Here is a 17736-nt window from a genome sequence, read left to right on the forward strand (position 1 = left end):
ATGGCCACTTAAATTGTTTCCATATCTTGCCTATTGTAAGTAATGCTGCAGTGAATGTAGGGATGCATATGTCTTTTCGAATTAGTGTTCTGGTTTTCTTCAGATAAATATCCAGAAGTGTAATTGCTGGGTCATAAGGTAGTTCTATTTTCAATTTTTTGAGAAAGCTCTATACTGTTTTTCATAGTGGCTGCAACAATTTGCAATCCCACCAACAGCATGAGGGTTCCTTTTTCTCCACATCCTCGCCAACACTTATTTATTGACTAATGAGAGACATTCTGACAGGTGTGAGGTGATATCTCATTGCGGTTTTAATTTGCTTTTCTCTGATGATTAGTAATCTTGAGCATCTTATCATATGTCTATTGGCCCTCTTTAGAGAAATATATATTCAGATCTTCTGCCCACTTTTTAATTGGATTGTTTGTTTTTTTAGTGTTGAGTCATAGATGAATTCTTTATAAAATTTGGATATTAACCCCTTATCAGATATATCATTGGCCAATATCTTCTCCCATTCAGCAAGTTGTCCTTTCATTTTAGTGATGGTTTCCTTCACTGCGCAAAACCTTTTTAGTCTGATGTGGTCTCATTTGTTTATTTTTTCCTTTTGTTTCCCTTGCCCAAGGAGATATGTATAAAAAATACATATTGCTAAGAGCAATTTCAGGGAGTTTACTGCCTATATTTTCTTTTAGGAGTTTTACGGTTTTGTGTCTTACATGTAAGTCTTTAACCCATTTGGGGTTTATCCTTGTACATGATGTAAGAAAGTAGTCTAATTTCATTTTTTTTGCATCTCTGTCCAGTTTTCTCAACACCATTTATTGAATAGACTCTCTTTTCCCCATTGTATATTCTTGTCTCCTTATCATAGATTAATTAACCATATAGGCATGGGTTTATTTATAAGCACTCTATTCTGTCCCACTGATCTATGTGTCTGTTTTTACGCCAGTATCATGCTGTTTTGATTATTATAGGCTTATAGTATAGTTAGATATTAGGTAGCATGACACCTCCAACTTTGTTGTTGTTTCTCAAGATTGCCATGGCTGTTCGAGGTCTTTTGTGGTTCTATATAAATCTTAAGGTTCTTTCTTCTAGTTCTGTAAAAAGTGCTATGGTATTTTGACAGGGACTGCATTGAATCTATAGATTGCTTTGGGTAGTATAGACATTTTAACGATGTTAATTCTTCCTATCTATGAGCATAGTATATTGTGATAGCGTTAGTTTAAAAGTCATATAAAGGAGTAATCTCTCGGACATACTGAGTAAGAAAAGCAAGAAGCAGAAGGCTATATATAGTCTGCTACTTCTGTGGAAAAGTCAAAGTTGAGGAGAATATAGTGTTTTTGCTCAAATTTTTCAAAAAGAAGCAATAGACAAAGATAAATTGGTTACCTAGAGAAAGGGATATAGAGGCAGAAATAGAAACGATACTCTCAAAATACTCATCATTTTATTGTTTTAATTTTGTTGCCACGTAATGTTATACATAATTGAAAGAGCATAATTATATCAAAGAGGAAAAAAGGTTACCATTGACACACAAAAAAAGAATTAATTCAGGTAACAAAAAAATCTACTATTTTTACTGAAAATACCTGATAGGACATACATCTTAAAGACAAAAAGAACTGCATAATTTTCTTGAACTGCATTTATTGTTAGTGGTCTTGTGGTATTGTTATTCCAAAATCATTATATGTGTATCGTAGAATAAAACAAAAATCAATTACATTAATGTCTATAGGAATCAAGATTCATTAAAAGTGGGTCAACCAGACCATAGGTGCCTCCTGATGTGATACATTAGGAGGAATACAACTCCGCTATGCAATATTCTTGTCACGAAGAGAAAAGAACCTGAACATTATTAAGTTTGTAGGTGTAACTACAAACTTGCAGAAAATACAAGAAACAGAACAAATGAAATGACACCAGAGGAACCAATGAGAATGTGGGACCTTTTACATGACAAATGATCTGTTTTCTTCAATAAATAAGTGGCATGGAAAAAAATAAGAACTAACTATTGTAAATTACAAGAGACATTAGATACATAACAACCAAGCCAATATGTGGATACTGTATGAATTTCAACTTGGAGCCATATGTAAAAAGGCACTTTTGAGACAATTTGGGAAACCTGAATATGGACTGAACATAGACTTTATATAACTGAATATAATCAGCACTGGGTTATAGTCAGGAATTAATACTAATTTCATTGCGTAGACAATTACACTGTGGTATGTTCTCTAAAAGTACCATTTCCTGTTAGAGATGCACACTTAAATGTTTCTTGGTAAAATAATACAATTCCTGGGAATTGTATCTGCTTTCTTATACTCCAGCAAAAAAAGAAAAGGGGAGAATAATTAGCAAGATTGACAAAATGTTGATTATTGTTGAAGCTAGATGATGGTGGACCTTATGGCATTCTTTCTACTTTTGTGTTATTTTTTTTCATAATAAGATCTTTTAAATGTTATAGATGTCTTTTCTTCTTGTAATTGGTAGGCCCATCTGGAGATTTAATTTTCTAAGAAATGGGAATAAAGTCTGTGAAGTTAGTTTCCTTCTTACAATGGTTGATTCTTTCATCTTGGGAACAGAGTCAAACTTTCTATCTACTGTTATGAGAACAGTTCCTATTTTTTCTATAACTATTTGACTTACAGTTTCCTGTACTAAATCTGTTTGCATAAATAGAAACAAATATATATTTATAAATAATCACGTACAGAGAGTCTTGCTGTGTGGGACTGTGTGGTGTAAGACCATAAAAATGACTGCATGCTGAAACCATACAAAGCGATCTTAATAATAGATGGGAAAACTTACAGTTGTTTGTCAAACAATTGTAATGTTTTATCAAAACATTAAAAACTCTCTTACTGATAGTTATAACTATACAGAAAAAATATTTTTAAGCAAAGCTAATAATTATTTAGTATATGTAATTTAAAATATTGGAAACATTGCAAATTAGTATCCTGTTTTTTTGTAAAAAAAAAAAAACAACTTTTCATTTTTCTTTAAGGGTGAAGGAGAAATGAATTAATCTATATCCATCCTAGGTTGAACCCTCTAACTAAGCAATCCTAGGCACCTGGAAATTTACATTTTTGCGAAGTGACTTCTAGTTTCTATTTTTCCTAACTTATGAAATGGGCACCTTTTCTATGCCTTAGTGAATTATCATACTTCTTTCTAAGTCAGGATCAGCTTCCAACATTTTATCCTTTGTGCTTGCAGCATCATGAAATATCTGAGAGTTCCCTTCTTAATAAAACTCGACTTTTGAAGTAGCTATGGTATCTCTTGGAATTGCATTTTATAAGTTCGCTTTCAAAATATTGACAGTGAGGTTTACTCCTCTAGATCAGTGGTTTTTAACAGTTTTAGTATCTTATATCAATGGTTTTCAAGTGACATTATATTCAAAGTGGAATGATTCTAGCATGTAAGGAGTGAGCATAGGGGACTTAGAATCTCATCCCCTGATTCCCCTCTCAGTTCAGGGTGCCCCAAAATATCTCCAGGAACTTGGTTTGCAGATATCCACTCTCCTTGGTAGATCAAAGGTCTGTGGTTGATAAATTAAAGTCATTAAGACACCCACACACCATGATGCAGATCAACAAGGATCAGACTTGTGGGCTCTTCCCAGTGTGTTGGTGCCTCAGAATCATCCCAGGCTTGGCAGAAATATTCCATCCCTCTATTTCTATCTCTGTATTGCAGACTACTGATTAGAATCCACTGTTACTCTCCACCCATCCTTCTAAATGATGCTTCAGATTGTCCCTGGCTCTCAGCATGCACCTTGACTGTGTCTTTGATTCTACTTTTCAATGCCTGGCTTCACTGGCAACAACCCAGCCCTACCTGCACTTACCTAGATGTCAGCCTGGGATCTGGATGTATCACATATGATCCCATACACATCTAATTTGTGTCAATATTTCTCTCCCTACATGCCTTTTGCTATTTTAGCTTCTCTTAGATATATAGTCTTTGTTCTAAAAGCCCCCACATCCTAAATTACTTTCTTGCCCTCTTCACAGAATCAAAAACAGCTGTTGGAGCTGGTTGTTCCTTTCATTAACAATTGGTCTGACTTTTAACTTAGATCTCATTAATGTTTTGGCCATATCTTTCACGAGCAAAATTCCTGGGCAGATGCCAAAAAGAATGAAGGGGGATGAAATACAGAAGGAAGTAGATTAGAAAGGAAAGAAAATATCTTCTTTTAAAGCTTTCCATAATGCTATTTTTATCATTATAAAGATGCAAGAGAGGAGGGGAAGGAAAAGGAGGAAAAGGGAAATTTAACATAAAGATTTTATCAGCTAGAGGAAGAACAAAGGCTTGTCTAAATGCTTCTTGGAAATAAGCATTTAGATTGAGAGGAGGTTACTATGAGTGTGGCTGCGTGTCTGTGTGTGTGATGTTCCTTTTCTGAGTGCCCTCCATTGCAAAATCAGCCTGATCTCACACAATTCATAAAACTAAATTCTATTTCAAAACTTCCACCAAAACTTAAGATGTATATTTTAGAATGTTTGATTACTAATACTTACCAGCTGATCATCCAATCCAAAAAGTTGTTCCAAATAAGTGTCAGATAATCTCCGAATTTTTGGTTTCATTGATGGATCAATGCACATATCCCTGCAATAAAATCATTAAACATAGTCAAAAATTAATTTCATTTCATAGTAGTTATTTCCATAATTGAATCAGTGGTTCTTTGGAGAGTGTAAGGAAAGGAAAGGAAGAGACTTGTCCCCTTGGGAGACACATATCAGAATCAAGAGGAGGGCTTTTACAACCTATCCCCCCTCGAGATTTTGCTGTGCTCCCCAAGAGAGCATGCCTCCCTTTTCTCATCTCCAATTCGAAATAAACTGAGTACATAATATTAATGCGAATGCACTATACGTACTCCTCAAGTTGAGAATCAGTAGGCAAATAATTCCTATCAAAGTCTTTGCAACTTAGAAGCCTGTGGAGAGATTCTTTAACAACCTTGAGATTAGACGCATTCATTGGCAAGGTCTTTTTTGATAATATACAATGAGTGTTTTGCCTTCAAAATATCTCACTACTACAAATCAAAATAATACTCACCATAGAAGATTTTCAAGGCCATTTCTCATTATAATAATGATCATTTCCTCTAAATATCTCAGCGGGTCCTGAGGACATGTAACAAGTAGACCACACAACAGAGCCTGGGGAAAGGAAATGGAATCAGTGTCTCTGGATCTGCATGTTCTTACTGAACAATAGGCCTTCTCTCACACAATTATAAAGCCAAATAATGTGATGGTTTTAAGTACATATACTTTATAGATACACCTCTATATTTATTCTGTCTTAATGTTTTGCTAAAGTCAAACCAAAAGGCAGTTTATCTTTATTCTTTTTTAAAAAATTCCATCATAAATGACATAATAGTCACTGCACAGTGTTTTGCATAGAGGAGGAGTACTTTATAGTCAAATTGAAGATATAGTTGAGATTCCTTAGATCAGGGGATTCTACTCCATTTTAAGTTCAAAAACACCTCGGACCCAACCACAAAAGTGATTGAGAAAATCCACCATTAAAATCTACTGTGAACTCAAGAAGTCTTTTTAAAATGTATTTGTATTTTATCATTCACAACATCTATAAAATATAGATTTGAAAAATTGTAGTATAATTCATGTAGGTGGGAAATGAATGACTTACTGGATCTAAGAAAATGTTTAAAGCACATATATGGAGCTCAGAAAGCTGCCGCCATCTTATTTCCTATCAAGAGTCTCCCAAAAGAAGAAACTTTGGTGAAACATACAGAATTATTTCATATTTCTCCATTTGAGACAGAGAAAAAGTTTTACAGCACACATCCCACAGAAACCACCTAGAATCCTCCTTAGACATTTCTCTTTGCCTTTGGTTCACTGTCTCGTGGCAGGGTGGGGCAGGGGTGGCAGGCTTTCTTTGGCCCCTCTTCCACATACAGCCTATTTTTTGTAATAGCTCCATGTTTGCCTCCTAGTGTGCAGCCTGCAGGCTGAAAACCCAGCCCCTTAGACTATGGCAAAATGGTTAGACCTAGATACCTCTCCCTCTCCCACTCTGCCTGCTAACCTAGGCCCACTGTGACTCACAGTGAGCACTCGGCCCTCTGCAGACTGACTTCCTTCTTCCCCAAACCTAGAGAATATACTCGCATCGGTGGTTCTCACTACAGCTGTAATCTAGATTTGAATAGTCTCCTATTACCAAAGGGTTGAAGTCTCCTATAAGGTGGAGGTTAGACTTCAGACAGCTCCTCGAATAGCTCTGATGAAAGGTCATCTGCTCCCTGGTACTTCTGTGCTTGGATTCCCAGAGTACTGAGTTTCTGTTCTTCCTACTCCACGTCCCCTCCTCCATTCTATTCTGGCATCCTGAGGACATCTGCATCAGAATCACCTGGGGAGTGAAGTGGTCTCTGAGGAAGGAGCCTAGGAACCTGCATTTTGATTAGCTCCCTGGGTGATTCCTATGCACACTAAAGTCTGAAAACAGTGCCTTAATAGAGCACAGCTTTAAGGTAAGTTTTTAAGAAAGCTGGGATCTGAATATGAATATGAGCAATTGCTTATTTCTTTATATTTCCAAGCTTCACAGATCAGAAAACTACATTTCCCAAAAAGCTATTTTGCAGAAGTCAAATCAGGTTGAAAGGATAAGTCTCTGAAATGCCAATAAAGGCATATGGAACTAGCATAGTTCAAGTATTCACTTTTTGTATAAGAAATCTCACTGTTCATAGTTTCCCATTGGGTAAAATAAAATATTCTGAAGTTATACATATTAAGATGTGAACAACGCATAGCTACATGCCAATAAGAAAGCATAGTTAGTGAATCAATAGCTTTTTTCTGTAATTTCTTAATGAAAAAACAAAACCATTAGCTTGGTCTTTATAAGCAGAGGTAAAATATGCAAACATGCTCACACGATGAATGTTCGACTCTCAGAAACATTAATCACAGTTTTATTATCGCTAGCCTTCTTAGTAAAAACTTACACAATCGAGGACAAAAAAAAAAAAAACCTATGACTTAATTATCCAGACTGGCTTTCTCAAGTTGGTAAATTCACAAAACAATTGTGCAATCCTCCACTTTCTTTTGGTTCTGCCTTCCTTATCTCAGTCCCCAATAGTTCTCACATATTCTGAAAGATGTCTGCGTACTGATGACAAATGTGGGTTTATCCAGGACAGTTGCTTCTACTCCTTTCCACTACTATCCATCTCTCAAGGAGCAAGATGAGGCAGTGGGTAGAGTCCATTCGTTTAAATCCAGGATCTGCAATCTTCTAGTATGTAACCTCTGACAAGTTCTCTGTTCCTCTGTTTCCTTAACTATACATGGCATAATGAAGGTACATATTTCATGGGACTATAATGAGAATTAAATGATTCATATATATAAAGTGCTTTGAATAGTGTCTAGGACAAAATAAGTACTCAAAAGATAACAATGATAGCAAGCCGTCGTCATTATTTTTAATCATTTCACTGCTAATTATCACCATCATTAGAGGAAAAGACTTGACAAAGAGAAAAGAAATTCAAAAATATTCCTTTGAACAATTCAAAGGACAGCGTGATGACAGAGAAAGAGAGACTAACTTTATATCAAATCTAATGGAAGAGATTAGGAAAAATGCATTCGAAGGAAAATAGGAGAGAAAATTTGATAGAACAATAGTTTAACTATGGGTAGACACAAGACACATAAGAGGGCAAGACTTCTTTATCTTTTTAGATACTCAGATGAACATAGTGAAATATGCCAAGGGCCCAAACAGCAATACAGAAAATTATTGCACCATGAGTGTAGAAATAAAAGTGATTACCAAATGCTTGTGGGGCCCTTAGCAGTTGGAGAAACTTCCAAGTAGCAAGAAAGGCAGGGGCTTGCAGGTAGAATTTTTCTCTGGACAAGAACAAAGCCCCGAGGTCACAGATCAATTGGCTGGAGTAAAGGATTAATGCAAGAGAGAAGTGGACAGAACCACTCTGTGAAGAAGCCAGAATTCTATATCAGGACCTGAGAATGGGTCCTCCTCTAGAGCCAACAGGTCATTCATGATCAAACTCCAGCAAGATCAATCACATGGCCAAAGGTCACAGATGCCCATACATCAGAGAGTCACAGTTCAGTTTGTTTCCAAGATCCCACTAGGATGACTTTGACTTTCAGAGGGTATATTCTTGCTTCTGGATTTCACAGATGAGGCAGAGAAGGTCCAGGGATTCACAGAGCCATAAGATTTCTAAACTACAAACCCAGGGCTCCTCCTTACCCACACCATGTACTCACACAAAATTGTATGCATGAGTATCTGCCTCAGAACCTGAAAGATATCTTTTACATTATCTACCTGGAAATATTTTATTCATATGTAAACTCAAGAACACATTCTTCTTTTAAACAGGTGGTAGAATAGTTTGCACATTGTTTGTTTGGGCTTTTTTTTTTTAGATAAGAATGCACTTAAAAATGCAATGCAAGCTCTATGAAGAAGCAATATATCTTTAATTCAGGGCTCTGCACATTGGTATTCAATTCTAACCTGAGGGCAATAACACCCATGTAACTCCTGGTCTGAATTCAGGACTTCAGGTTACAAACAGATTGACCACTGATCGCTTCAGTGCAATGAAGTGATTTCCTTGACATCTACTGTCAAGGAAATCACTTGTTAAACCCCATATAGATACTGAATTGTCAGATCCAGGGATGTTTACATTGCTGGATTAAAATCAGTGTACTTATGGAAAATAAAGGCATGTTTGAAATTGGAAAAAAAATGCAATGTAAGAATCACACAGTTACAGAAATCCCTTTACTCAGGAAAAGGTTTAAGTTCTTTAACACTGTTTAAAGTCCCCTCTACCTCCCTAGCTTCCCCAACCCCAAAACAAATCCAAAGTGACATATCAGAAATGCTTGCCATCCTCATCTGTGGTGGAGATGGAGTTGGCATGCTGTTGTTCTAAGCCAGAGATAGCTTAATTTGCTTCTGTGGAGTTAGTAAGTTAAAAATTTAGAAATAAAGAGGAACCTTTGTCTTGTTAACATTTAAATAGAGCATGCTAAATTTTTATTTTAGAATCTCTAAATTCACCATAGACTAAAAATTATTGTAAGGGGCCAACAACAGGAGAAAGGCAAATATCATATTATTTCACGTACATGTGGACTCTAAAGAACAAAATAAACAACAACAAAAAAATGAAAATAAACTCATAGATACAGAGAATATTTTGAGGGCTCCTAGATGGGAGGCATGTTGGGGAGATGGTGAAAAAGGGCAAAGGTATTAAGAAGTACAAATGGATAGTTACAAAACAGACATGGAGATACACAGTGTAGCATAAGGAAAATAGTTAATAATGTTATAATAAACATGTAAGGGGAAAGAGTGGTACTAGATTTAGTGGGGCGATCACTTTGTGAGTTATATAAATCTCTAATCACTATGCTGCACAACTGAAACTAATATATTATTGTATGCCAACTATAATTGAAAAAAACTCGGTGAATTGTACAATGTAAATATGAGCGACTAATTGTCTATCATAGTTCAATAAAGCTGGGGAAAAAACTACATAAAGAACCTAAAAATAAAAAATATATTTCTAAAAACAGAAAATTTTGCATAAAAATCATGATTTGTAATTTAAATATGCCCTCTGCTGGACATCTAATTTTGCACTCTTAATCTTTCCTAGATTGTTAAACCTAAATCTGAGCTAACAATTTGAGGAGCACTTTTTCACTCTCAGATACAACTGCTTTGCATAGCTGCTTAATATTTTATAGCCACTATATCCATTATATCTCACCCATTGAGCCCCTTGGTTCCTATGGGGCAGACCTTGTTTGTAGACAGTGTGCTGACTTCCACCTAGTGGAAATTGAGGGAGAAACAGATTTCTAAATATTGTTGATGACCTACTGCCTGAAATTCTACTAACAGGACTTCCTTGTTTGGGCTCATATATTAATGATATATTTTAAAATAAAATGTCTTTTGGAAGGAATATCTCCAAGGAAGGAGATGCCAACAGTGGTGAAATGAGTATCTCAGAGTTCTCAGAGAGAGAAATGAGGAATATACATAATGAGAGTGAGGAATCAGAAGGCAATACTCGGTTTTCCCACAATTCTATCTAGGTGCATGCTTTGAGTGTCTACATGTAGATATATTTTTTTAAATCTTTGAATTTCTAAAATATATTTTGCCTGAATCTTTAAATGATATATGGAGTAAATATTTCATAATCAAAATTTCCAAATATTTGATCATTTAGTTCATTTCAAATTTAAATTTTCTAATTCAAAATTAAAGTTTAAAAAATAAAAAGGCCATCTCATAACTCTATTTTTATGTCTTCTATACAAATGATACATCTTGATTGCATGAAAGCTACCCCAGATTCTGATGGTCTATGAGGGAAAAGGTAGTTTGCTACAACACCAAGGACATGAACCATGAAGGAAGAGACTATTTCCTGACAGAACCATAGTGATTATTCACAGTGGTTTCAAATTCAGTTTTTAAATCAGAAAAAAAAAATCTTTAAAAAACTCAAACTCATGGGAATCCCAAAATATAAGCCAAATAAAAGCAGAGTTGCTCTTGAATGTTGCAGGATGGGTGTAAACAGAAGCAGCAGCGCTTTCTTCCTCCCAGTGCCTTTTCTCCACCAATAGAACATCTTCTAGGGTCATCCTTAGAACCCTGGGATTCTGCTAACAAACACAACAAAACACTTCTACCAGCATGCAGTTAGCTACACACAGGCTTACCTGGAAGCTGAACAAGAGTGAGAGGGTTTTATGAAGGTGGAATAGAGGTGGCCCCACATAGGAAACAGGATGTCCACGAGACCTCAAATGCGTGGCCAGAGGCAAAAGGGCTCTTATTCCAGGGAAACCAGACACAGGTCTGCAACCCAGCTATCTCTGATTTTCCATACATTTTACTTGTCCTTTATTGGGACAGGCCTCATTTAGATAGGGGAAGGGAGGCAGATACAGTAGTATCCAAAGAGAGAGAATCCCAAAGGGATGGTAAAATTCAGAAAGATAAAAAAAGGGAGAGTCACCTGAATCCCCCCTCAAGTGCCCAGAAGTCTCCCCTATAATCCTTCTCAGCTAAGGGTTTGAAGGGTTTTGTGGTTTGAAACAAACCACTCTAACAAGTGGTAGCCCGTGACTTATCCTCTTAGTCCATTCATGTTGCTATAACAGAATACTATAGACTGGCTGACTTAGAAAAAAAAAACAAACAGAAATTTATTTCTCACAATACTGGAGGCTAAGTTCAAGATCAAAGTACAGGAAGATTCTGTGTCTAGTGAGAGTCACTTCCTGGGTCATAGATGGCCATCTTCTGACAGTGCCCTTACAGGATGGAAGAGGCAAAGGAGTTCTCTGGGATCTCCAGTACAGGGGCACTAATCCTATTCACGAGGAATCTAATATGGCAGCTACTAATTACATGTGGATATTAATCTCTTCAAATGTGGCTTGTCCAAACTGAAATGTGCTGTAAGTGTAAAATACACACCAATTTTGAAGACTTAATATGATTTTACACTGAGTCCATGTTGAAATGATTACATTTTAGATGATTGGTTTGAATAAAATATATTATCAAAATTAACTTCACCTATTTATTTTGACTTCCTTAATATGTTTGTAGGACACCAATGGATAAATGCACAGAGAACTCAGGAGAAAAGTTTGAACTAGAAACAGCATCAGAATCACAGCTGCAAGTGGTTGAAGCTGCTGAGACATCTTCTACTAGCACATGATAAATGCCCAGTAAGTATTCACTGATGGAATGGTCTGATGTACCCTACTTAGTTGACTACTTTTGCTGTCTCCCAAGAAAAAAGGGCTTGCTGGTGTCAAGAGCCTAATCTGTTGTTTATAAAAATAAAAGTTACCTGACTAATTTGAATTGAACCTACAATCCAGCTGTCTTTAAGCTGGGCATGCAAACGGCTGGGAGCTTTCAAAGGCTTTCCATGGGATATGTGAGCATGAATAGTATAAAGGAATCCATTTCCAGATCCTCACCTTTCCTATGTAGTCTTTCCTAAAATTGTTTCGCCTGAGGACAATTTTTGCAATTTTCTTTTCCCTTTCACACTGCTTTCTCTTACTCCAGAAAACAAAGAACTGTCTCTCATCTACCTGAAATCTTACTACAAGAAAACTGAGGCAAAAAGATTTAGAAACTTGCTCAACGTCACACAATTAGTAATTGGCAAGCCAAGAATCAAACCTCGGCTATTTTACAACAAAAGACAATCCCCTGTGTTGCTTCAGATGCTTTAGGTTTCAAGTAATAAACCTCAACTTCACATGGAATTTATTGGCTCCTACAACCAAAAATTCCAAAGGTAGACCAAGCTCTCAAGTTAATTTAACCCAATGATTTACTGATGTCACTAGAGACCTGATTTCTTTCTATTTTCTGACTCTGCCTTCCTCAGAATCCATTTCATCCTAAAACAGTCTTTCCTTGTGGACACAAGATAACTGTCAATGGCTCTCAGGGCTACATGTTTCCCCACAAACATCCAGAGATGATATATCTCTGTCCCAACATTTCAACCAGCAACCTGATCTAAATTAGCTTAGATCACATCTCACCCTCCCCCACGATCCTTACCACCACCTGCCATGGTCACAAACATTGTGGCCTGGGAAACTGAATGCATTATTTGTCTGTCGTACTCTAATCAAGGTCCAAACCCAGAGATAGTGATAGTCGGTTTCCCTGAAGCACTTGGGCTGTGAGAGAAAGAGGTATGTTATGGCATAAGAATGTAAGAAATAGAGGGAAGAGGGAAGTAGATGTTGTGTAGGCAACTTGTTAATGTCTAGTATACATCTCTCCTGTAGAACATAGAGAAGGAAGAAGAGATCATTGTAAAAGGATTAAGACCCACTTACTGGGTGGTGCTGTTGTGATCCACATCTTATTTGTTCATATAATGCTCTGAGATACAACTTGATCTCAGATTCCCCTTATGAACAAGCCAGGTATGGCTGATTGTATTTTCCAAAATGGCCACGACTGTATCTCCCATCCCACAGGCCTCTTTTGCAATGTGACTTTGATAAACCTCTCATCAAGAAGTGGGGTCTACGCTCCCTCCTCTTGAATCTAGGTGAAAATGTTATATTGACTTCTGAGACTAGGTCATAAATGGTGATAAAACTTCTATTTAGTTCTCTCTGTGGACACTTGCTCTTAGAACTGAGCCAACATACTGTTAGGAAGTCCCAGCAGCCAATGAAGAGGCTCATATGGAAGAATCAAGCCTATTGGTTCACAGGCCTTGCTGAACTCCCAGCCAACACCCAGCACCAATTTGCCAAGCATGAGTAAACCATCTTAAAAGTGGATCTGTAACCCCTTGTTGATCCACCCCAGATGGTACCACATGGAGCAGAGCCAAGCTCTCCCTGAAAGACCTTGCCAGAATTTTAGATTTTTGAGCAAACTAAATGATTTCTATTTTAAACCACTAAGTTTTGCACTTGTGTTACATAGCCATGGATAATTGATAGAGCAAGCAAACACAGAAAATGACTACATAACCAAATCAAGCCTATCATTTAACCATCCCAAGCTACACACATTATGGGAGGGGCGGGGTGGAGGAAATCCAGCAATGACTATCTTTTATTTTAACTTCTTCCTATAGAAAACTTCAAACACATTAAGTAAACAATAGTATAATAAACCCCTATTTACCCATCACCCAGTTTCAACAATTATCACCATTCTGTGTTTCTTGTATTATCTATACATCTATCCATTTTCCCACATATTCTCGGTAATAGTATTTTTTTGGTAAAATTTACATGAATTCAAATTCACAAATTTTAGCTGTATAATTTTGACACCCACATCCCACTCATTTTTCAACTCCCCAGAAAGTTTCTTTGTGTCCCTTTCCAATGAAGCCTTCCATATCAGTTAGGGCCCAGCCAGGAGAGAGAAATCACACAAGTAATTTAAATAAAACTTATTCTATTCTTTATTAGACTTTAATTCAAAGTTATTCATGTTAATAGACAATGATTTTTTAAAAACAAATTAACATGTTAAGGAAAACAGGAAATAATAGATTAAATAAAAAAGATGCAGAATTTTAATTGGAATGTATAAAAAAGAATCAAATGAACATTCTAGAACTGGAAAATATATTGTCCAAAATCAGGAACTCATTTGATGCATTTAACAGTAGACTAGCCATAGTATAAAAAAGAATCAGCAAACTTGAAGATGATAAAAAAATATCCAAACAAGCACGGGGTGAGTGGGGATAAAAAAGAATGGGGAAGCACACCGATGTTCATAGCAGCATTATTCATGGTGGCCAGGATGTGGAAGCAAACGAAGTGTCTGGTGATAGATGATTGGCTAAAGAAGCTGTGGTACATATATACAATGGAATATTACTCAGCCATAAGAAGAGATGAAATACTGCCATTTGTGACAACATGGACGGACCTTGAGATAATCATGCTAAGCAAAATAAGCCAGAGAGAAAAAGTCGAAAATCACATGATATCACTTATATGTGGGATATAAACCCAAAAGCAACATGTACAGGACAAACAAAAAGAGATTCATGGACATGGACTATAAACTAGTGGTTACCAGAGAGTAGGGAGTGGGAGAGGAGGTAGAAGGTTAAAGGGGGTCAAATATAAGGGTAGGGGTAGGGTGAAGTGGGTAAAGGGGATCAAATATATGGTAGCTGAAGGAAACTGGACTTTGGGTGGTAAACACACAATAGAATATACAGATGGCAAATTATAACATACACCTGAAAATTATATAATTGTATTAATCAATGTTACCTCAATAAACTTAATAAAAATATATATGTACACACACACACACACACACACACACACACATATGTATATATCAATCAGTGTGAGGGGACTTGAGGTGGGTCTTGAAGGAAGACCAATATCTGTAGGTAAAGAGTAAGAGAGAGAAGGAATAGACAAGGAGGCTGGGCAGGAGGAGCAGTTACAAAGAAGAGTTTCAACCATTTGAAGGCTTCTCAAAAAATCAAAAATAGAACTACCATTTGACCCTGCAATGGCACTTCTGGGTATTTATCCAAAGAGACGAAAACACTAATTCATAAAGATCTATGCACCTCTACGTTCATAGCAACACTATTCACAATAGCCAAGATATGGATGCAACCTAAGTGCCCAACAGTACGTGATTGGATACAGAAATTATGGTACACATATGCAATAGAATATCATTCAGCCATAAATAAATGAAATTTTACCATTTGCAACAACATAAATGAACCTAAAGGGTAAAATATGTCAGACAGAGAATGATAAATACCGTATGATTTCACCAATATGCTGAATCTAAGGAACAAAAGGAGCGCACTAAACGAAAAGACTCTCAGATACACAAGACAAACTGGTTACTACCAGAGGGGAGAGGTGTTGGGGGGCTGGATGAAAAAGGTGAAAGGATGAAGAACGAATTAGTTGTTATAAAATAGTCATATGGACGTTGAGTACAGCATAAAGAATATAGTTAATAGTATAGTAATGACTATATGTAGAGCCAGATGGGTGCTATAGTAATCGGGGAGTTCCCATCATAAACTATATAAATGTCTAACCAATGTACTGTATACCTGAACCTAATATAAAATAAAATTTAAAAAAAAAAAGGAGGAAAAACAGAACAGAGCAAAAGGTACATGTAGGACAAAGAAAAAATAATCTAACACATTTATGATTAGAGTTCCAGAAGAAGGAGAGAATGGGTAGAAGCAATACTTGAAAATGGTCAAGAATTTTTTAAAACTGATGAAAAATATCAATCAACAGATGCAGTAAGCCTAGTGAATCAAATGGGATCTTTTTTAAATCAGCCTCTAAGAGGTTTGCAGGGAAATGATATTGTAAGTAGACAACCAGGTTTTATTTGTGACAGGTAGGTAAAGTTCAGAAGAGGTTAAATATACAGGGAACTCTGTGATGAAAGATTATGTATTCCAATGCTTGCAGAGGATGGGTTTTAGAAGTGTCTGAGGCCTGGCAAATTGGGTCTGATGAACAGATGTATAGGGATGTGAGGCACAGTGGGATTTACTCTAATAGTCTCTTAGGGGAAGCGGGTAACCAGGTTAAGGTGGGTGTTTGGGGCCCCAGAAGACTGATGTCTTACGCTGACTGGTAATGTGGTAGAAGAAGTGGGTGAAAGACTCTTGAAGAGACTGTCATCTTAGGCAATGGGGAACACTTCTGAGGGCCTCTTTTCTCTGGCGACAGAGCAATACAGTAAGCTTGTGAGGAAGTGCTCACATTCCGAAGAAGAACCAGGAATGCCTCTAGCAGCTTCGCAGTGTTACAGCAAATAGAGAGCAAGGTGAGGAGAGACTATCACTTCCCTGCTGTTTCCTGACCCTCAGCTCAAGTCCACTTCTGCTACCTGTTCCATGGCCAACATGGACTGAGTCATTACTTAGAATGGCTCTATTCTGAATCTTAACTTAAAAACATTCCAACTTCTGACCCCTACGTTCTACTTTTCCAGCTTTATCACTCAATTACTCTCTCTAGCTTTCTTCGCTCACCCCTTAGGATCCTCCATTTTCTACTCATATATCAGCATCATGTCTTGTTCTCATTTCCCATCCAGTCCTTAGAATCCCTGGCCCCACATTTCAGGCACTCTGAAAAGTATAGCTCCCTCACTATTGTTCTTCCATTCCATATGCCTTGGCAAACTTCTATCCTGGATGAAGTCAACTCTTATGTCTGTACCTACACGTAGTTTACTACTGAGTGCTACTTGAGAAAATTACACAGCTGAGAAGTTGAGTATCATGCTCTCTACATATTTTCAAATATAATTATATAGAGGTAAACATAAATGCAACTTATCATAAAAAAAATTAAACAATACAGATGTATATAGAGTAAAAAATCAGAGTTCTCCTTTGAAAGCATCCCTCAAAACATCTGCTGTTAATAGTTTGGCATATGCTATATGCAGGTATTTTCTTAAATATAGATACATGCACATACACATGCATATGAACACACACACACATATATACATGCATATACATCTATATGTGAAATCAGATAGATAGCCAGATTCTAGCAGCCACTTTGTTGGGGACCTTGAATTTTTTTTTCTTTTTCTTTCTTTTTTTAAATTTAATATATCTTGGAGAGATTTTCTCCTCAAAAAGTACGATATACTTAATTTTACAAAATATCGCATTCTCTAATTCACATTTAGGTTATTCACTATTATCACTATGTAATAGTGATAATGAATATTCTTGTTCATTCTTCTGAGTACATATGTAAGTATATCTCCAGAGTGGATCCCTAGAAGTGAAAATGCTTAGTCAAAGAGTAGATATATTTATCATTTTAATAAATACTACTAAATTACCATCCAAAAAGGGGGGGCCTGTGCCAAATTGCCCTCCCAATTGCACAGGAGAGTTTCTACTCCAGCTGGGCTCTCAAAACTGACAGACTCTCCTCTTTCCTTCCCTAGACTTCTTTCTCTCTCATTCTCCACATAACTTATCTCTGCTCAAAATCCCCCTGCACCCTC

General features: G+C 36.6%; 1 protein-coding gene across 1 annotated transcript in view; it reads right to left on the reverse strand.

Annotated features, from left to right (window-relative positions):
* Positions 1–17736, reverse strand: part of FBXL13 (F-box and leucine rich repeat protein 13) — a 260635-nt gene that overhangs the window by 241676 nt on the left and 1223 nt on the right. Inside the window, exons 2-3 of the mRNA XM_039848951.1 lie at positions 5149–5252; positions 4599–4689 (exon numbers count right to left, since the gene is read on the reverse strand). Coding sequence (XP_039704885.1) covers positions 4599–4689; positions 5149–5252 — 195 coding nt within the window. The remainder of the gene's footprint in view (positions 1–4598; positions 4690–5148; positions 5253–17736) is intronic.

This window comes from Pteropus medius, unplaced genomic scaffold (genome assembly GCF_902729225.1).
Source record: "Pteropus medius unplaced genomic scaffold, Ma_sr-lr_union100, whole genome shotgun sequence".
Taxonomy (NCBI): Eukaryota; Metazoa; Chordata; class Mammalia; order Chiroptera; family Pteropodidae; genus Pteropus; species Pteropus medius.